Here is a 23,105-nt window from a genome sequence, read left to right as displayed (position 1 = left end):
TGTAAGCACTATCTCTCTTTTTAAGTGTAGGCTCAATCTTGATCCTTTTATTTAAAAATAATACATGTATATATAAACAAATGCCTTTTAAAACCTGTCTCAAATATGAGGGAAAGTAAATTTGAGCAACTAAAGTTAGTGGGTTGAGGAGATTGTTATTGGTACAAATAGCGTTGGAGATCTGAGGCAAGAGCATTTCAAAGTTAGCTATGCGTATTTTAGCTTAAAATTGCCTTTTTATTACCCTTGTTTTGGTGTAGGAGCACTGAGAATAAAGCGGGGTATAGTAGACCATGTCCACTGTGCCCAACTTTAAATTATTCACTGTGCCCCAACCATGCCACGTGAGGAAAATTGGGCTGAAATTTTCACAGCTTCCATCCATTGTTTATGTTAAATATTGAAAAAAGAAATCATTTGTGCCTATCTTTATTTACATTAAGAAATACATACCTATGACGGTGTAATGTATATGTTCATTTTTAGCTTGCGTGTCATACATTACTTTTACCATGAAAAATTACATTTTACTCACCTGAGCTTTTCCTCTTTTAGCTATCCATTACCAAATAATAAAATTAAACCTCTGACATTATTTCCTATGAACTATAACTGGTGTAACAACGCTCAACTAACCGTATCTCTGAAAAAAGAGGGATATTCACTGTGCCCCTATGTCCATTGCGCCCCCGTTACCCCTACCGATCAAGGTCAATTTAGAAAACATGCAGAATGCATGTAGCATTACATGTAGCAATAAGAGTAGATTTTTATTGTTTGCTGCTTGTGAGACACAAACGCTGCCAGATTTTGCATGTAGATCAGATTTCATAATTTTTACCTAGGAGAAGGCATGTTGCTAAACATAACATCTACATTATATATATAAAATGTCAGTTTATCACTCTTATACCTAAACCTGTTGAACAAAAGTTAAAATGTAAAGCTGTACAGTCATATCATCATAACACGAGTTAAAATTATCAAAAATAGCTTCTGACTAGAGTGTCAGAATATCTAAACACATGAGTGACAATAGGGGTGTCACCATATCCAACAGATAAATGACTAGGATGTCGCCACATCTCAACAGATAAATGACTAAGATGCCAACCAGATTCTCATTGGAGAATCTAGAGAGACAAATGACCAAGATGACATAAAATCTATGAAGATAAATGACTAAGATACCATAACTCTCAACGCGTAAAAATCTAGCAGATAAATACAATGTTTTTTGAATAAAGGGACTAGAACGATTCAAGGATGAGCATTACAAAAGCACGACAAAAGCCAACAAGGTTGAACCAAGGGATATGAAATAAGCTTCTCTAATCTACATAAATGAGGTGTTTGAGACAAATGTTACATGAGTTGGAGTGGAAGGAAGAGCTCATATTCAGCTCATCAAACTTTTTCATGATGACTTGTCTTCACACCCACCCAGTCTAACAGCATTCGGTCTGGGTTGTCCTGCCAATTCTCTAGCTTTAGCTACAAGTAATATAATATTTCTAATTGGTTTCTAGCAATTCAGATAAATAAACTTGGCTTATGGTCACTCGCTAAATACCCATAAGCCGGGTTCCCGTGTCTTTCTGGCTCAACTTGCTGCCCAACCGATCTGAAAAACACATTTCTAGTTTTGGGGCTTCTACAATTCCACTTTATCATGCATTTGAAATATTGACAAGTGCCATTCATGACATGATGTTTCCGTCTCCAGACTATATATACTGTATCAACTAGCGAAGTTGACATCTACAATATGTATCAGCTAAAATGCAAGATTTACATAGATGATTCCTACCTTTCTATTATTAACTTTTTCCACTTCCTTCCGTTCCCAGGCCCTTTGCTTGAGCTGTATATCTCGAATAGCGCTGTTAGCGCAGCCCCAGACCTTGGAAGTAAAGCGGACTGAAGTGAACACGCTTTATAAATTCTCTAAAATGTTTCACCTACTGGAAATGTTTAAGAGTAAGATAGACCCACAGTCACACTGATTTGTCTACAATGTTCAACGGACCAAGTCACTAGCCTATGAAAAGGTTCCCATATAAGTACATACGAATTTATTGACTAACACCAAGTCACTAGCCTATAAAAAGGCTCCAGTATAAGTACATACAAATACATTGACTAACAAGTGACTAGCTTATGAAAAGGTTCCCATATACGCACATACAAATATTGTATCTACAGAGCATATTATGCATCATTTCTTTAAAAAATTTACTGTAAAACCTCTATTTGAATGACGCTCTATTTTTCAACCTTTTCCCTATAGTGGCGGTCAATTGGAGGTGGCATTCAAATAGAGGGTAGCGTTGTTTTGTCAAATAGCTCGTCAGAATTTTTAGGAAGCTAAATTTAACCCTTTTACGGGCGAAGCGAATGTTGCCTATATTTTGCACTTTCCTTCGGGCAAAGCGACATTAAGCCTTTTGGATTCAATAAACCTGCTAACTTACCCCAAACTTGCCAAAGATCTCCAAATAAATATGCATTGGGAAGCCAAGAAATATCTATACCAGTTGATATCTATTGCTTTCAATTAAACCGCGATGATATTACAGCCTGTGCCCTGCTTTGCAATTTGTTGGAGCTTTAAATTTTATATTTCATGTTAAAATTGAAGGCATATATAGTATGTTCATTTTATAACTATATTCAACAATGTTGCATAAAGGCTTATTGCACTTACTGATATGTTTACTACGGTTTGCAGTCAAAACTGGCTTTTTATGCGCAATAGAAGAGGAGTTATGAGTGTCGATCTATTGTAAGCCGAGTTAAGATAAATGATAGAATCAAATAATATGCTATAATTCAAATCTACAAGTTATATAAAGATAATCTATCAAATGCTACTAATATGAATTCAAGAACAAATGACATAAACGAACCATACTAATAATACACGCAGAAACAAGGATTAACAATTTTGAACCAAAAATATTTGCATCAGTTGCTCGGCCAGTTGCATTCCTGATTGTTGCATTCGATGGAACAAATATCTTCTTCTGGTTGTTCAATACCTTCCACAATGTCTTCGGACCTCAACTTTTTTCTGCACAGCTGAACTAGTCGATATTAGCGACCAAACAAATTTTTTAGCAGAGCAAAACTTTTACGATAAATAATGATAAACTTTTAGCAGGATAGGCATTAAGTACAACTTTTAGTTAAAAGCTAGTCGTTCATATACCATCGTAAATGTAAACTGTTTTTCACACACATCGAAGTGTTAAGAGTGATACAGTTACTAATTATTTCTATGGTGTTACTTTCTAATTTCAACGGAAAAACGAATCGCTTTGTAGTTGGAATTATTGGAAGTGGAAATATGTTGAAAGGATACGAACAGAAACAATGAAAGAATTAATTGATAATGATGTAACAGAGTCATTATTAGTACAATTTTGGAGACTCTTCTACTGATCAATTGCTATTATCGGTTCGTAAAGACCAAAGAATGTCAAAGTGGCGGTCATTGGAGATGACGTTCAATTACAGGGTGGCGTTCTATTTTTCAACCATTCTCCTATGGTGGCAGTCAAATAAAGGTGGCGTTCAAATAGAGGTTTTACGGTAAGTTATAATACTTACATAGCAAATGATATGTAAATGCTACAGAACGTATGAAGAATTCATACATTAAAACATACATAGAAAAAAAGGGTAAATAATCAGTGATGATTTGACAACTAACCAAACATTAACCAAATTCACAGATTCAAACATTAACCCAATTCACCGATGTATCCAAACATTAACCAAATTCACAGATGTATTCAAATATTAACCCAACTCCCAGATGTATTCAAACATTACCCCAATTCACAGATGTATTCAAACATTAACCCAATTCACAGATGTATCCAAACATTAACCCAATTCACAGATGTATCCAAACATTAACCCAATTCACAGATGTATCCAAACATTAACCAAATTCATAGATGTATCAAAACATTAACCCAATTAACAGATGTATCCAAACATTATTTCAATTCACAGATGTATCCAAACATTAACCCAATTCACAGATGTATCCAAACATTAACCCAACTCACAGATGTATTCAAACATTAACCAAATTCATACATGTATCCAAACATTAACCCAATTCACAAATATATCCAAACATTAACCCAATTCACAGATGTATCCAAACATTAACCCAACTCACAGATGTATTCAAACATTAACCCAACTCACAGATGTATTCAAACATTAACCCAATTCATACATGTATCCAAACATTAACCCAATTCATAGATGTATCAAAACATTAACCCAATCCATAGATGTATCAAAACATTAATCCAATTAATAGATGTATCAAAACATTAATCCAATTCACACATGTATCCAAACAATAACCCAATTCACAGATGTATACAAAGTGAGTGAAATGTTAAAGTCTATAAACGAACCTCAACTTGCTCGAGTGTAAGCTGCACCCCACGATGGCTGACTGTGGCCATGTCAGCTATTTTTATAACTGGATCTTTGGGATTTGATCCAATCTGAATGCCTTTGAAGACGCCCCGCATGTGATGGTTAGAATAGATAATACTACCACCTAGCGATAATAGAACAGCATTTCATTACTATCATTCAGTAGCACCATCCATTAGTCTTCATCGACAAGCAAAAGCAAAAAGCTCCAATGCAAGAGAGGCAGCGGAAAGATGCATAAGCAGAAGAATGATTCGCGCATTCCGGGCTAAGAAAATTCCGTTTACCTGCCATGAGTATAATTATTATCTACAAAACATGCAGACTCGATGATGGACTAGAGTTAACCAAATGCTTCAACTTACTATCAACTAAGGCATATCTTGGTTTGAGCTGAATAAGGAACGTTCTTTCGCTGCCCCACATGCTGCTACTCTCCCTACAACAGTCGTCACACAAACAACTCCCCAGAATGTAAGCCAACTAAAGAAACACTCTACAAAAATCAAGAAACTAGCTACTCATAATATATTTAATATATGAAATGGTTGTTAAACCTGGCTCCAACATATTTTGCAGCCATAGAGTAAACTGAATCCAGATGTTATTTACTACTGATTACGATGATTCACCAATCACATACATATAGATCACAGAGCACATAATTTAACTCTTGTTTGTGGGAGGTCAAAAATAACACGCTACTGCAAACACAACCAACCCTCATTAAAATGAACTAATAGAGGTGGCGGATGGTTCAGTTTAGCCGACTGACCGATTTAACCAAGGTACCTATAGATAGGTCAATATATACAGGAAAAATTACATTAAAGAATAGAGAAAGCATAATATTATTATGCTTTATTATTTATCTTGAGGTGTTGACTGATGTTCTAAAAAAAGAATCAAGGAGATTGACCAACCCGAAGCTGAGATATAGCCAGCCAAACACAGGTCTACCAAAAAACATAAGTGTTTTGGTAATCATCAATATATGACGTATGAAATCGACTTGTGTGCCATTGGTCAATTAAGCCAACTAATGCGCTCTCCTATAACAATCAGGGCGTTTTAATTGGTTGAATCCCTGAAAGTATAGAACAATCAAATTGGGCCAAACAATCATTGCTCTGAGAATTCCGAACCAGTCCCTCTGACGTGTAGATTAGTTTTAGAATAAAATAATTACACGCATCTATTATTTCGCAACATTCTGCTATCACTTTCTACAAATTATATTAAATACATCATTTATTCTATACGCAGTTATATTATTATTTTGTATAATATGCATTATGATTATTATATTAATCATAAAAAATAATCATAGATAAGATAATAGATCAATAGAAAAATCAAATCAAAAGATATTGTTTTCTTTTCTTACGAGCAGCGTGGTCAAGTTTTTCTTTTTAAGATTATGGCTGTAGTGAACTTACAGTCTGTTAATAGTGACGATAATCATGAAAATCAACTGAATGCTTCAGTAGATACACAGTAGAAAAATGATGATTGAACAAAAATTCACATTCCCATTTCTTATTCTAAATGAACTGCAATCGCGGATGTCGCATATAGACTATACACGCGCCGTTCGTTGAACAGAGGATCTTCGGAGCATATCCGTGGAGATCGAGTTAAAATTTGAAGCCCAATAGTCAAAATCTGCTCTTCTGTTTTGAAAAATCACGGCGAGGGGTTGTGGGCAAATGCCTTTACCACACAATGTTTGCTTGACTTTCTTGAGAAACCAGAGTTAGTTTGTAAATTATTTACTATCGCGAGAAGCGTTTCACATCTCGTAGCCAAAACAATCATTATAAGTAACGGCGGTAAGGGTGCGCAACTCCGGCACATGAACATTAAGTCGATTTTATACGTCACAGTTTTCGGGATTTTCGAAGGGTTTTCCTATGATTCTTTATTAGGTAGACCTGTGTTTGGCTGGCTATATCTCAGCTTCTAGTGGGTCAATCTCCTTGATTCCTTTTTAGAACATCAGTCAACACCTCAAGATAACTAATAAAGCATAATAATATTATGCTTTCTCTATTCTTTAATAAGGCCTATATACATTGCAAAATATAAACTGTATACTACCATGCATATACTTTACTATATTTAGCCTAAATGGAAAAAAATTTTCAAACGGCAGAAATTTAAATTTAGCAATAAAAGATAGACAACTCTTGTAATGACAAAATGTTTGCAAAAATTTTCATTCCTGCGATGTCTTACGACTATTTTGTTTTAATGAATATTTAATAGATTGCCGCTTCAAACCTATGTTGTGGTTTTTAACATATTTATAAATCATATAAAATTATATTTCACCATGAAAGTCGAATAGCGTACAGACGATATGATTGGAAAAAGTATTTCACTCTTGCGAGTGATTGATACAAATGGCTCTCATAAATAAACGTGTCTTACATTTAATAATTTTCTAAATTTTTAACAAAAATTATTATAAATCGATAAATAGCTTGAACATAGCTGCACTCTGATGGCAGCTACTGATGGCAGCTACTGATGGCAGCTACTGATGGCAGCTACTGATGGCAGCTACTGATGGCAGCTACTGATGGCAGCTACTGATGGTAGCTACTTATATGATATCTGAACTTCAACGAGATTCAATGCACATTGCGCAAAAGCTGTTGAAAGATGGGCCATATGAGCAGAGACAGTAACTAAGTCTATAGAACCTCGTTCAGAATAGAGCAATAGCAACTATGAAAATAAATGGTACGGCAAATTCATTCGTAGGTATCCTTCGTGACGTCATTTTATCGTTGTCGGCCATTTTTATAGACAATTTTATCGTTAAAAGCACGAAGCTTTTGCGATGAACTTTAGAAAACGATGCTTTTAATTACAATTTTTTTATTACAGTATCAAAACAACACCAAAAGGTACTATTAAATAAAAGAAAAACGATCGTTTTCTACAAATATGGCGGCTTTTTCGTGAATGAGTGCATGTGCAAACGGCTTGATGACGTAAAAAAAACGATGGATTGCTACCTAATTGTCTAAATCCAACCCTTTCTAGTCAGCAATGTGTATTTCTGCTCATACATATCAATCAAAATATTTAAGTACAACAAATACCATATATCATTTTAGTAGCAATCTTGTAATAGATTCCCTTATATTACAATGAGCGTGTGCAATATAAGTGAATCTAACAAGAGGTGAATACTGCTTGGTTTAACGTCACACTATAATCTGGACAATCATTTGAACCTACATGTAAGTATACTCCCTCAACACTGAGTCATCATATCAGCGACAGGCATCCAGCTAAGTACAATTGAAATTGGGGAAAAAGGCTAATCACTGAAACTAAAGCAAAAAAGTTACTAAAAGCTGCTATAGAAAACACTGAATTATGTAACAGTATGTCTAATAGTTACACATAACGAATGTTTTACAAAAAAGGCTAAGTATACCTTTATTATTTTCATTATCTGTTATTTTTTATTCAGAGTCAAAAATAATTGGGGCAATACAATATCATAACTGGCAGTATTTAAATCGTGTATAAGCATAGAGACAGTGATAAGCGTAATACAGCAGAGAGTACCTCCATTCTTGATCTGTGGCAAGTGCATACAGGTTGTTCTCAAACACAAACAGTGACACCGTTGGCCCTCGATAAGCAAAGACATGGTGTTCAAATCTATAAAAACAGCGGAAGAGGATGTAAAGAAAGACGTCAACATTTTGACCTACTCCTTGTACAGGAGTGATTCAGCGGAATGACTGGAATGTTTACTTAGAGTTGGTGGTAAATGTATTCAGTTAGTCAAACCAGTGCAAACCACCTGACCGCCTGGCTGACTATAGACAACTGAAGCTCATCGATCTACTAACTGCTGTTCTAAGAGAAACTAGTTCAAAGAAAAATTAATTTGTATTTTCAAAAGTTGTTACGACTGATGAGCAAAAATGACTTTAGCAAATTTGTTAAAGAATGAGCAATGTCGATGCGAAAAAAAATTTGTTAGCACCAAAATATTTGGCTATGGACGGATTAGGGTTTACATAACAGGGCCAATAAATTCATTAGGAATTACTACTTGCTATGCATATCTTAACTCTGAATTAGCCAATAAAACGGAAAATACTCTCCAATAAAAAGCAAAAGAGTATCTTGTGGACTACATATACAGCATGCAGCCCTACATCATGTAATGATGTAGGGTAGTGAGTAAAATATGTGACGATGCGGAGAGAGAAGAGGTCGTGAATAAATGCTAAAATTGTGATATGGAATTGAAGGTGTAAGCAATAATACTGTCATAGAAACCAGTTTTCTATCAAAAGACATCTGCTTGACTGGACAGAATTTGTTACGCTACGCTATGCCATTATAGCGAGTAAAGTAAGGCACTAGCTGGCACTAAAAACTATGGTTCAAGAACAGCATTGCAAGGGAAAGAGAGAGAGAGAGAGAGTGCTAGATGGGAGGTGCATGCCGTGATTATAAAGCAGCTAAATGGATGGCAAGCTAGTAGGATGAGAAGAGGAAGTGGTGTGTAATCAGACCATAACTCATATCTGTTTTGAGGCACAGGAATGAACTATAAGCTATTGATGAATGGCAGAGGATGCAGATGATACACAAGATAATTCTCCACAGCGGATATGCTTTTTTCTTGGCAATATGTCATTTACCTTCATGATGCTATCTTCTTCCACATACTTGTACTAATAAATGTTTGATAGAATGCCTGACTAATGGCCATTGAGATTACTAACCCGCCCCATCCGGATGACTGAACTATGATAAGTATCTTATCATGGAAAAAAGAGAGCGAGTTGTTGTAAACAAGGAAATCTTCAGCCTTTGTTTATACTACATTTTTATGAAGCTCTCTAAGATGTTATGTATATTCACCAATTCCTCTGTCTGCATTAAACTGTCTACCGATAGTTATTAAGTACTAGATATATCCGCTTACTTCCCTGCCTGGGCAAGGTTTTTACGCGGTGATGAAATACTAGATTTCCATGTTTACCAACCAATGCCCGTAAGCTAATACCCACTATAACAATGTTATTAGACATTGTATATGTGAATAATATATACAAATTATGGAGTCTACCTTTCAGACCAAATCCGAGCGTGAGACGCTCGAGTAAAGTAATTTCTTACACCACGACTTCAACTGAATGCAGCTGCCACCTTGGGTTGAATGAACATAGGCAGGCCTTACAGTAACTCATACTCAAGGCTTTCAAAGTGCTTCACATCTAATTATCTATTATGATAGGTATAACATAGAATAATAGATAATGCATATTACATGACAAATATAACATATACTTTCCCTAGTTATATCAACAGTACTGCAACTAAAGCGGTCAATGACTGAAAGAAATTAACTTTTAAACTGATTTGACAAGATACAGTGGAACCTCGGTTCTCAAATGCTTTGGTTCCTGACCATTTCGGCTTTCGACTAAAAATTTTGAGATTTGTGCGTCTCGATTCTCGAACATAAATTCGGTTCTCGACCAAACCGGAGCATGCGCATTGGAATTAAACGTTTGGAACAGCTCCGAAGACAGCATGGAAACTTTTAGAAGGTTCTCAAACAGAGGGAGTAGCAAGTTACGCTTCATAAATTCGTTACAAAAATGAAGGAACCAACTGGGACGACATCTCCTCTACCGAAGAAATTTGCTAAAGAGACAACTCCTTCAGTCGAGTTTTCCTAAATTGTTTTGGAGAAGGATTCTCTTTCAAAGATGTGAAGTAAACGTGCCATTGCTGTTTATATTTTCTTTTTCACGCGATTATTGATGTAACTGATCTGTTGCATTTTTTGCTGTTTCATTATCAATTTTTGCAATTTTGAAATTGTATATTACCCTTTGATGTTTTCGATGTTTTAAAAGCAAAACATACAAAATGTTTACTTTTTGTTATCTTTTTTCATCATCATAAATAAAAAATCTTTTAATCAAATTAAACACGATCTACATCTACCCGTTTTTATTTATAGTATGCAGTACAGTTCATGGTGTAAAATGTTAAAAAAATACTTTACCGAAGTTGTTTTCTCGACTTGGAACGGATTAAAATTTACATACATTAATTCTAATGGGAAAAGTTGTTTCGGATCTCAAACAACTTGGTTTTCGAACAAACATCTGGAACGGAATATGCTCGAGAACCGAGGTTCCACTGTATATAATATTGAGGAAAGAAATGGCAGTTTAACTTTGGCATCGCAAGCCTCTACTGTCTATGCTAACGCACACTGCTAGCACATAATTAATGGCTAACAGACAATCATGCCTTGTGCCCTCTCACACACTCTTCTCACACACTCTCCTTACACATCTGAGGTCAGACATGTTGTGACATCTGACTGACAGAGCATCTATGGCTCTATGCTATATAAGTATATATTAACTGACCTGTTAACACTCAATCCATTCCTGTTGCTGCAGTATAGCTGAGACCAAGCATTCTTTTCAGTGAGCAATTGCTACAAGCAAATCATAGGCCTCTAAAATTTATTGTTGTTACACCGAGTCCGAGGGGTGGGGTGGGGGGACACGATGGATTGTGACACGTTGTGCAACCTTGAACAGCATCACACAGATTAAAATTTTTAATAAAATGTATGCATGAGTGAACCTTCAGTGTTTACAAAAGAATTAAAAAAGAAATAATTTTTTCTAGTAATATCGGCAGATTTCTAGTTATAAATCTGCTTTTTATATAAGCAGATTTGTGGTGGGTTATTCAATGTTTATTACAGCTCTCCATATTCTGTGCTGACTACAAATTTGTGTAATCAGATCTTAAATGAAGAAAGCCTTTTAACATCTCATGCCTAGTTTGACAGCGGAATTATATTGTGTGTTCATTAGATATTTCCAAAGATAAAATACTGAAGTTATAATTTGACTAATAAATTATCGGTGAGTTACCTAATTATTTTTACTACTTGCCAATTTCTTTATTGTCAGTGAAAATGATTAAAACATTTATCCTTTATATTTCATCCAACAGTCTAATTTAATTTGAAAATTAAACAAGTTACTTAACAAAATGTACCAGTTTTAGGTTGTATGTCTAGTGTTGCAATGAGTTACTTGATCTTTTATCAGTGAAACGTTACATGTGCAACAACCAAGATACCGAGTTTTCACCCTAGTTACGTGTATGACATTACCGATAACTTGCATTTGTAGCTGAATTAAATTGTCCTTTAACAAGAGATATTCAGCTGTGTGTATTAACAACATAACCTGCTTAATAAACTATGGGGCGGCAGGAAGCACCCCTCGTCTTTTCTCACATGGAGACTCACACTTGTGGAGTACTCAATGTCTCATCTCAAACCACATTCCAAGCTCACATAGCTAAGGCAATGGTCTCCAACCCTATAGGAACAGATGCAAAACTTGCATCTGTGCTAGCAATTGTCTGAGCTAGCGATCAATCCTGTCTAGCATTCAAAAAGCTTGATGATTTCAGCATAAACACAACTGTGAGAATGTGGTAAATTCAAATACAGTACTTATTTAAAAATGGCACAGATGTGGTTTTGCCATGGCTAGATAAGACAATATTAGTTGCTGTGGCCTATTGGGTGACTGATGAGTGAGTCAATTATGCTGTTAGTTAGCTAGTAATAAAGCTATGGTTTTATGAGTAGATGAAATGAGATAGTGGACACATCACAATACTGTTTAGATATAATTAGTGAGAATTAGCATGTCTGAGTGAAAAAGAAAAGGGAGCCCAGTAACAGGTGACAATTGCTATAAACTGACAATGATAAAGGCCGGCATGTGTTCAAATAATCCAAATATTTGAGACCAATTATACATCAAAAATATGATACTGCCGAGCAAAGCATGAGCAGTGCTAACATGACAATAGCAGAGTGTGAACAGGCCGACAGCAACACGATATGCAGGAGTGTAAGTGCATGATTTCAAACTAGACCAAATTAGGAAGAGCTGGAATATTGTCTTTATACAAGGAGCTAAATTGACCTTGCATGCCAACTGGTGTGCAACCCACCTTAAACAGATAATTAATAAAGATACATACTAAGCGACTAATCAGAAAGTTAGGCACTATTGAAGACTTGCTGTCCGTTGACTTCTGTTCCATGACATAGCGGTTAGGCAAGGAGGCTGAGAGCAACCACAGCACGCAGGGGGTGAGCACAACCTCTGTCGTAGCCTCCTCTAGGTGTCTTAGGAGGGCTACGGAAGCCTCTGAGAGATCCTGAAATTGAATATAGTCATGATCCCTTGCGCAATGCAGACATCAAATGTGCGAACAATTCTACCAGCAAGTTTACCGCCTTGCCTGACAGCCACCAAAATGGTATCACTATGTTATGATATCACTATGTTGGGATATAGCTATGGTGTAATGGTTCTGATAAGGAAGTAGCCAGTGAACTTACCAGGGTTCTTTGCATACCACAGAAAGTCAGGATTAATAAGCTTGAGAGTGTACAAGAACATGAAAGGAACCCAGGCATGTAATTGCTGAGACCATACAAATCCCACTATTGTAAGCCAGCACACCAGAAAGTAAGACAGATAACAGCTGGTGAAACACCACTCAAAGAATATTGAAGTGACCAAACAAAACAACTTTGAGAGACCCCTAATAATATCATAGAAACCACTAAGAAGACCAGCGTAATGACTCAGCAGTTTTAATATACCTTTTGGTCAGTAGTGCATTAGAAACTCGGCTAGCAAAAATACAACTTGGATTATATTAAAACATTGAATAATTCTAAACTTTTGGAGCCTCTCCGGAGCACTTTATAGACAGACCCCTAGCGAAAGCTGCTATATACTAGTCATATAGGTATAACATATGTCTAATAGAGACTGCACTATACTAGTCATATAAGTATAACATATGACTAATAGAGACTGCACTATACTAGTCATATAAGTATAACATATGTCTAATAGAAACTGCACTATACTAGTCATATAAGTATAACAAATGTCTAATAGAGACTGCACTATACTAGTCATATAAGTATAACAAATGTCTAATAGAGACTGCACTATAATACTAGTCATATAAGTATAACATATGTCTAATAGAGACTGCACTATACTAGTCATATAAGTATAACATATGTCTAATAGAGACAGCACTATACTAGTCATATAAGTATAACATTTGTCTAATAGAGACTGCACTATACTAGTCAAATAAGTATAACATATGTCTAATAGAGACTGCACTATACTAGTCATATAAGTATAACATACGACTAATAGAGACTAAACAAAAAACATCTATATTTTTTGAGTGAGTTGATCAGCTCAGCTGCAGGTTTTACTGATTAACCATCGAAAAACTTCTCTGTAAATTTTGAATGTGCAGCAATAACAGGAGTTCTTAAGTTCCTAGATCACAAGATACTCTGGAGAGAACAATATTATAGTCCAGTAATGATATGACTTGGTAATAAGTGGTAAGGCAGCTCTGGAGCTGATCAACTAATCTAACAGGCCTACAGCTTTGCATCTATCACAACAGACATGTACATGTATTTACCATGGCAGACAGATACATGTACATGTGTCTACCATAGCAGACAGATACATGTACATGTGTTTACCATAGCAGACAGATACATGTACATGCAATATACTGTTAATGTTCTATAGAATGAATATGTTCAAGATAAAAGGAAGTGGAGGGAAACCGATTAGCAATTCACAGCTGTTAAGAAAACCCCAGTAACATACCTTGCCTTTGGCCTGCAAGACACATAGAACTTTGACAACTGGTTTACAAAAGCATGCAAATATTAGCTACATGTAGTTAATTCTGGATATACTAGCAGATTAGAACTGGCTATAGTTGGTCGTTTTTATATCCTGCCATAACAACAGCAAAAGTATGATATTAACAATGGTAATGACACAATTTTGACAGGCATGAAGACCATAGCGGGACCAGATAAGAAATATTGTGGTTATTGAATGGCCAATACATAAAGCTTTAGCTGGTACACCAACTCTTAGTCTTTTTGCCTAATTATGCTGTCTTGATATTACTATATCAGATGTCTGTCTTAACAGACTGGACCATTGCTGCCATAAGGCATATCCTCATGTAATAATTTTAATTAAAGTATTCAATTTTTCAAACTGTTTACTCAGAGAGGATGTCCTTAAACCATCATTTCACAGAGTTATGATGGAGGTCCCTTTACGTAGTTATGATGCAGGTGACTTTACGTAGTTATGATGGAGTTGACTTTACGTAGTTATGATGGAGGTGACTTTACGCAGTTATGATGGAGGTGACTTTACGCAGTTATGATGGAGTTGACTTTATGTAGTTATGATGGAGGTGACTTTACGTAGTTATGATGGAGTTGACTTTACGTAGTTATGATGGAGGTGACTTTACGTAGTTATGATGGAGGTGACTTTACGCAGTTATGATGAAGGTGACTTTACGCAGTTATGATGGAGTTGACTTTACGTAGCTATGATGGAGGTGACTTTACGTAGTTATGATGGAGGTGACTTTACGCAGTTATGATGGAGGTGACTTTATGCAGTTATGATGGAGGTAACTTTACGTAGTTATGATGGAGTTGACTTTACGCAGTTATGATGAAGGTAGCTTTTATGTTGCATAGCCTATTTAATCAACTGTGACTGTTATAAACCCGTAGCAAATTCGGTCAGCCTGTACTTCTACTACAGATGTGATATAGTCCATTTCATAAAATTTTGCCACAGGTTTGGTATAACACACCAGATGTATACTTTTGCTACAAGCGTGTAATGGTATACCCGATGTGTACTGCTGCTAGAGGTATGACATGATATGATATGTAAAGTTAAGTTACTGAGCCTAACATATCACTGATTTTTTTTATCTAATCTCCTTTTTGTCTCAGTGTTAATCTCTTTACCAAACAAGCCAAAATGACTCATTAAATAATAGTACCCTGGCAGACCAGTGCGCAGCAAGAGATCATTAGGCGCAGCGCGAGAGATCGTCAGGTGCGGCGCGAGAGATCGTCAGGTGCGGCGCGAGAGATCGTCAGGTGCGGCGCGAGAGATCGTCAGGTGCGACGCGAGAGATCATCAGGTGCGGCGCGAGAGATCGTCAGGTGCAATGACTATCTGCACAATTATTGCGAAATGCAAGAAAGCGGTCGATTGGTGCAGGTGGTAAAATGCTGGGTGGTTAAACCGAAAGTCACGGGTTTGAGCCCACTATGATACAATGTTCTTTCCTAGCCTCCATCAGAGCCTTCGAAAGAAAGGTCACGCTTTTATTATAGTAGTGATTCACTTTACATTCTCAACTTTGAACCAACATAATTGTAGCAAACTTCTTCTTACCATGTTATTCAGCTTTCAGTCATAACTTACTACTTAATCTAATAGAATGCTAGAGTGGAAATTGCTCAACAAATTTGTTGTCACTACAAATAAATATTAGTGAATCAATCCGGAATACAGATGGGTTGATTAGCTGAGGAGCTAATATTCCCATACTATTGAATATGCGAGTTAGTGATGACACACCTGTAACTAGTAGTATCCCAGCTAGCAATTTATTCACAATAGAGTAACTAGCACTAGGAACTGTTAATCTTGGATAAGTACATACGATCAAGGACCTGCCACCAATATTAGAGAGCAGTGGAGCATGGCTAGTACTGTTGACTCCCAGTGTGTGACTATTGATAATGACTACCATATACCAGTCGTAATCAGTATCATTCTGCTACTAATAACAACGAGCAATTTAAGAGATTACTCACCTGAGACATACGCTGATGCCAACTCATGTCGTCAAATTCAGTTCCAGATAATTTGATCAGCAGGAAACAGTGGAGGCCATTAAATATGTTTGGAGTGTGCCGATGACACCAGTTCATGAACTCTGCCTTGGAAAGGATTTCATTGGGGCCCATCTAAAGACATGTACCAAGAGTTATTCTCCCCCCTTCAGTAGTTGGCGCAAGTCAGTCAGTTTTAGTAGCCAAAACACAATAATACACGGTAAATAAGGAGTTTGTTCCGTCACCATACTACATGCTATAAACTTGCTCCTTTGACCACAATGGCTAGGAAACAGTAATCATGTTGTTCTTGTAATGCCAAAGCTCAGATGAATGCATAGAGTGAACAGTCGCTATTTCATCCACCGTTGACATGTTATTCCAATAGACCAAAGATGGTGAATCATCAGACAAATGTGATGGACATACCAAACTGATGGCGAGAGCCCTCATAAGCTTGTCATTACCAGGTGACTGGTCAAAGGGCAAGTATGCCACCATAATAGAGACTGCAACTGTAACTTGTATCATATGATACAGCCCTGCAACAAACATGTATGATATGATATTCAAGAATTCACTTTCTGAAGCTGAGAGCAATTTGATTGATAAATATGCAGAAAGTCTGTTCGGGTAAGAAGTGGTAAGGGTCAACAATACCATAATACATGTATATTATTAGTAACACGAGTAGGTGTGATGTAGACAAGACTTAGATAGTTTAAACGAATGATTTCCTCCGATTATCATGGTATACTAGAGTGTGCACTCTGGTTCTTTTTCTGAATTTATTCTTTGTTGGCGGCAATGATTCTGAAATGCATTGATTACAACCTAAAAGCTTCAACAACTAGGTTTGAAATCACAAACTATCATATTATGAAAAGCAAGCAAATATTTACAACTTTATACACTCTGAGTCTAATGAGCTACCAACAGCTGTCTGAAGAGCCAGCCATGCCTGATGAGTTGTTGCAGATCTGCTGAATAGGCTCGAATGGATAGCATAGTATTTAACAAAGTACACTATTTAGTATGCACATACCTGTAGCTACTGTCAATGACCAACGATTCAATATCTTTAAACAATTAATTCTTTGTAAAATGCAAACTTCCTATACATGTATTTGCCATCCTGTCTATGATGCTGCTATATCTGTCGACTTGTCCATGACACTTTGCTATATCTGTCAACCTGTCCATGACACTTTGCTATGTTTGTCAACCTGTCAACACTACTACATCTGGTAATATGTCAATGACACTTGGTCATATCTGCCCACCTGCCTAGGACAATGCTATAACTGTCAATCGGTCCATGACATTTTGCTGTATCTGCTAACCTGTCCATGACACTATTATACCTGTCCATGACACTATTATACCTGTCCAGCTAGCCGTCCATGACACTTTGCTATACCTGTCGACACCACTTTGCTATATCTGTCAATATGTCCATGACGCTGCTATATCTGTCAACCAGTCCATGGCAGTTTTTGGAATCAATTTTCTTGGAATCAATCAATGACGTCTCATTTTTTGTGCCAATACATCCGAAGTAATGACTACAGTGATAGCGCAAACCATGCTTCAATGTCAGTAGCAACAATAGATCATAGCGAATTATCGGCAATGTGTATAGCTTTGCGATGTTGCAGCTACTTTTTGACACAACTACATTGACCTTTTAGGGTCACATTTTCCCTAAGCAATATTTTTTACTCTTTTTTTACCAAAAGAGGATTAATCTTTCAAATAGTATCAATCAAATGATGTCGATTGATATTCTGCCACACTTTGCTAGTGCGATGTCAGTCTAAGGCTGTAACAGATGATGGTCCATGGCCGTAACTTGATCGATTTTTTAATGTATCGACCTGTTGTTGAAAGCGCACATTTCCTAGCGTTAAGTAAACTGAAGCACTTGAGCCAAATATGACAAAGCCACAAATACTTACAGAACTATCGATACAGTATATAAACCTTTGATACATTGCATATCAGAATGAGATACAGTAGATGCTCCTGCAACATAAGGGATCCGTTCCGGGCATGTTTACTTTATAGAGATTTTACGTCAATAGTAAAATACATGTAAATTGCGTAATTCACCCCAAGATCTTCCTAAACGCACCCCCTTGGTGTTTCAAAAAGGAAAAAGACTAGACTTGATGTTTTAATTTAATGAATGTACAGTAACTGTAGTATTGGTTGGTATCGACAACTTTGTTTGGTTTAAAAGGTTTGTATTAAATTCTTCTTATCCCTTTCACTCGGTTTATAGTCCATGTTAAAATTACAAGAAGTTAAGGAGACCACTCATTTTCCATCGATTTTTTCACCATTTTTTCTAGACAAGTTCTATTCTTTAAAGGAAAGAGTAACAATATTTTATGTCTAAAATAAAGCAAAACAAAAATATATTTTTGCTATCAAATGTGCGGCATCAGTACCTCCATCTATCCATCACCAGGGTTTTGATGAGACTACCATTTGCGACATTCATCTTGGTGTATCGATGCTCCGACACCTGCATCAATCGAGTGCCTCTAAGTATATTTGAATAGTTGCGCGACTACTTTTTGTTTGTGTTTTATTAACATGCCTGACGATCTCTCGCAGCGAACTAGACTGTCAGTGTACTAGTATATATAATAGAGATAACCATACGGTTCCCAAGTATGACAAGAGAGAAAGCGATATTTTTAAGGCTAATTACGATATTATAGTTACTCAGTTTAAATTTGCACCGACTTGGCCCTTCACATAGTATAGAATTTTTCATGTAGGACAAAAAAAAAACTTCACATGAATGATTTATGTTATCTGAAATTTATGTTATAAGAGGTATACGCTATAGGAGTGTCTACTGTATTACTTTATGTTATAAGATGTATACGCTATAGGAGTGTCTACTGTAATGCTTTATGTTATAAGAGGTATACGCTATAAGAGTGTCTACTGTAATACTTTATGTTATAAGAGGTTACGCTATAGGAGTGTCTACTGTATTGCTTTATGTTATGAGGTATACGCTATAAAATTGTCTACTGTAATGCTTTATGCTATAAGAGGTATACGCTATAAGAGTGCCTACTGTAATGCTTTATGTTATGAGGTATACGCTATAAAATTGTCTACTGTAATGCTTTATGCTATAAGAGGTATACGCTATAAGAGTGCCTACTGTAATGCTTTATGTTATAAAAGGTATACGCCATAGGAGTGTCTACTGTAATGCTTTATGTTATAAGAGGTATACGCTATAGGAGTGTCTACTGTAATACTTTTTGTGCACTCATCTTGCACTAGATAGAAAAAGTGAGTGAAAAAAGTGATGATAACTCGCTCCAACAGGGATATTTACCATCAATGTTAATAGTAGGCTGGCCTCCAGAGAACATATCAAAGTAATAATCTATCTGTTGCGTGCTTGTCATGAGACCCATCACATCACTAGCCACTTCTAGGAACTCTTTCAGGTGTATGCATGCAGACTTCTCTAGCCCCGAGTGCCCATTCATGTGACAAAAGAGGAGCCGTCCGAATACTTTTAAGGGGCCGTTGAAGGCATCCTGAATGTAAATATGGGTTGAAAGATTCAAATATAGAACTTGTTACCCAGCCACTAGCATCATCAGTAGTCTCACTAAAGTTTGTAATCCATGACGTAATAAAAAAGATAGAGCTGACCAAGGATGTCTCACATGAAGGTATTCAGGTTAACCATTTAGCCATTCCTATAATAAAAGTAGATTTATGATGCTGCAAAGTACTGTGAGTTTAATATAATTTACTGAGAAAAGGCGAAGAGATAGTTTTTTTTTTGTCATTTGCCAAGCAGCATTAATGTTTTTTCAGCATCACAATGCTCCTACGCTCTCAGTGCAGTGGCTCTTAGTGCACTGTGAATCATAATTAAGATACCAGCTAGTGTCCTTAAAATTGGTTCCACTTGATTTCCTTACAGCTACTTCATAGATATGACAGTTGAGTGGTTAGTAGTGAAAACTGAGCATATTTCTCTATAAGAATACAGACAACTTTACAGTAAATATTTGGCAACAAGCAATCTACAGCCATAAACTGGCTGTGCGGTTGTTCTCATTGATATAACAAATAGCATGATAAAGTTAGGAAAAGATAATTTATGATAAAATTGTGACAAAAGACAGCCACAATATAGCAACAGATTAACTTACCTCAAATACCTGCTGAGAGACAGTTGTATAAGTGTTTGTTTGGACATCTAGACCATCACCGGACCTTTGGGCAAGTTTCTACAACATAGAAAAGTGATGGTCTTTTAAAGAAATTTGAAAATACACTTTAGCTAGACTACCAGTGACAGTGACTAACAGTGGCAGTGGCTAACAGTGACAGTGACTAACAGTGGGAGTGGTGAGTAATTGTAAAACATGATGGCAATAATCTAAGCCGAAATTTACATATGAGTGAAATAATGGCAAAATTCATAGTTAATCCTTGTTACAATGATGACTGACCCTTGCTGATCTAGTTGTGATTCAATACTAATAAGAAACACACCACTGAATCATTTAAGTACTGAGTAATTGATAAAAAGGCTAGTGAAAATCACACATGGGTTTACACATATGAACAAAAACACTAAAAATGTTAAACATGCTTACAACTATTTTCTAAGTACTTACCTGGAAGAGAGCCTTTAGATATGGAGTATTAGTAATCACACGCGTGTGTCGAGGTTTATTTTTTTCCTGTGGCTTAAATTGCTTCTCAGAACTTTGATTGCCCCCCATCTTCTCATCTATGACTGGTCGCCAGAAAGTGTTTGTTGCCTAATAGTTAAGCACATATAGCAATAAGGGGCACTTTAATACAAGAAAAGTTTCTATCTTTGTTGGGGGCTATGCTCCATACACGGATTACAAACGCTGAAAAACTCCACAAAAACAACTTGGCCTCAAGAACTTCAAAAAAATAAATGTCAATAGTCACGACAATTTTTGATATTGTAATGTCCTAACTTTACACTATGATATTGTAACAATGTTACATTACCCAAGGTTCAATGTGAACCTAGTACATACTCAAAAAATATATAACTCGATGAAACTATCACCTCACAAGCTTGACCTCTGACATCAACAAGGTCTGCGAGCAAGGTCAGTCACATCGCATTCCATTTCTTTTGCAGAAAAATATAGTCTCATTCTAACATAAACAAGGCTCACAAAAAAGTAGAAGCGTTCAGGAACAACTGGTCGGCTTGTAGCTGCTATTGGCTAGATAAAAGTGTTCCGACAGATGCACTTATCATGAACTTTAGAAAATACTTAAAAAGGTCGACCACCACAAACCTCTAAACAGATGTTATGTTTATGTATGATACCCCCCCCCTACCAAGTCATAGCCTGATTTAAATCATGACTGAGCAACCACACTTGGAGAGTTTTATAGAAGGGTACAACTCAGCAGAGGCCAAAGTCACATTTGGCATGCCTTAAGTGTTTGTCATTGGCCGATCTTTTTTTTCTTCGGCATAAATGACGTACTAACCAAAATCACCTCTGACCTGAGCTTGTTTGCTGATGACACAACCATATATATAATGACCCGAATAACACCACTAAAGTGTTAAGTAAGGTATACTTATTGCTAAGTTGGGAAGATGAACAGCACAAAAAAATTTTACCTCAACAAATTTCATCATTTTATGTTCGACCAAAATTAAAACATAACTAAAATACAGACATCATGGATTGAACACACCATCTATGACATCGAACCTACAGGAATTACACAGTAGCCTATTATAAACTGATATACACTGATCACATTCAGAAAACTGATGTTAATAAAACTATCCCCGGAGAGTTTGTGTTGCCAGCAAACTATCATCCACAAAGTATCTTCACAAGAAAAATTGTGACCGCAGCATTATAAAGCAAAACCAGGGCTTACTGAAAGCTCGCACATGAGAATTGGTATGGAAAACAGCCAAGAAGGCTTTGAACATGATGAAGAATTGTGCACCCAATATATGCAGCATCAGATGCGCAAATCACAAGACTAGTACGACCAGTCATTTGAAAACCCTAACCTTGCCACCTCTCGCTAGAACATGCTTAGTAATACCAGTTTCAGTCAGAGACTGAAACCAGCATAAAATCTCAGACACCCACACTAATATGTGATCACCTTTTGAAAACACTCAGCATTACCAACATTCATTATTAAAGCAGGAAAAAAAGTGTAACTCACTTCCAGTATTACCCCAGTATCTTGCACCACATAAATCTCCTAATGTTTACTGAATTTAAATGAATATTGATTTATCATAAAAAATGTTGTTCAAATCTCAATGAAAATCAAGCGTTGAAAGTGGACCAGCCCATGCGTGTAACTTACTTGAGTGACACCTTCAACTCACAAGAACGATCGGCGGTGAAACAACCTTTATGACACAACAATGTCAGCACCTTCGTAGTTTAAATCGAAGTGATATATTTTGTGATAATGTGTATTAGTCCACTACGTCAGTATGAAAACTTCCAGTTTTTGATGAGACTGGTTTTCATAAACTTGAAAACTGCCATCTGAACATAGAAGAGAGTATATTTAAAATATGTATGATTATATAGAGAATCGTACTTGAGCACCAGCTAGAAATATGACCTTGAGCGTGACTATCTGTCTAGTGAAATCCGTGCGCTTTAACACTACGATTTTAGTTTGTGAACAAACAATTAAATTACAACTGTATTTACAAAGTGATCAGCCGACAAAAGAAACCGTGGGCGCGTAAGCTAAACGTTCGACA

The 23,105-nt window shown here is 36.4% G+C and overlaps 1 protein-coding gene across 5 annotated transcripts; it reads right to left on the bottom strand.

Moving 5' to 3' along the window:
* Positions 1-751: 751 nt before the first annotated feature.
* Positions 752-23,066, bottom strand: LOC137394409 (uncharacterized). 5 transcript variants are annotated; one of them, XM_068081135.1, is made up of 14 exons: positions 22,937-23,066; positions 20,974-21,120; positions 20,503-20,580; positions 19,668-19,875; positions 16,730-16,842; positions 16,280-16,432; positions 14,235-14,246; positions 12,553-12,732; positions 10,902-10,972; positions 8,056-8,151; positions 4,833-4,906; positions 4,443-4,591; positions 1,811-1,903; positions 752-1,494 (listed from the first exon to the last, which is right to left on the bottom strand). In XM_068081135.1, exons 2-14 carry the CDS (start codon positions 21,079-21,081, stop codon positions 1,408-1,410), a joined length of 1,422 nt encoding a protein of 473 aa, XP_067937236.1. In that variant the 5' UTR covers positions 21,082-21,120; positions 22,937-23,066; the 3' UTR covers positions 752-1,407. The 5 variants fall into 5 exon arrangements, with proteins under 5 accessions (XP_067937236.1, XP_067937247.1, XP_067937229.1 ...); XM_068081146.1 differs by having other exon boundaries at positions 22,961-23,035; XM_068081128.1 differs by having other exon boundaries at positions 22,694-23,027.
* Between the last annotated feature and the right edge of the window lie 39 nt (positions 23,067-23,105).

Source organism: Watersipora subatra, chromosome 1 (assembly GCF_963576615.1).
Source record: "Watersipora subatra chromosome 1, tzWatSuba1.1, whole genome shotgun sequence".
NCBI lineage: Eukaryota > Metazoa > Bryozoa > Gymnolaemata > Cheilostomatida > Watersiporidae > Watersipora > Watersipora subatra.
This window is presented reverse-complemented; position numbering and strand designations above follow the sequence as displayed.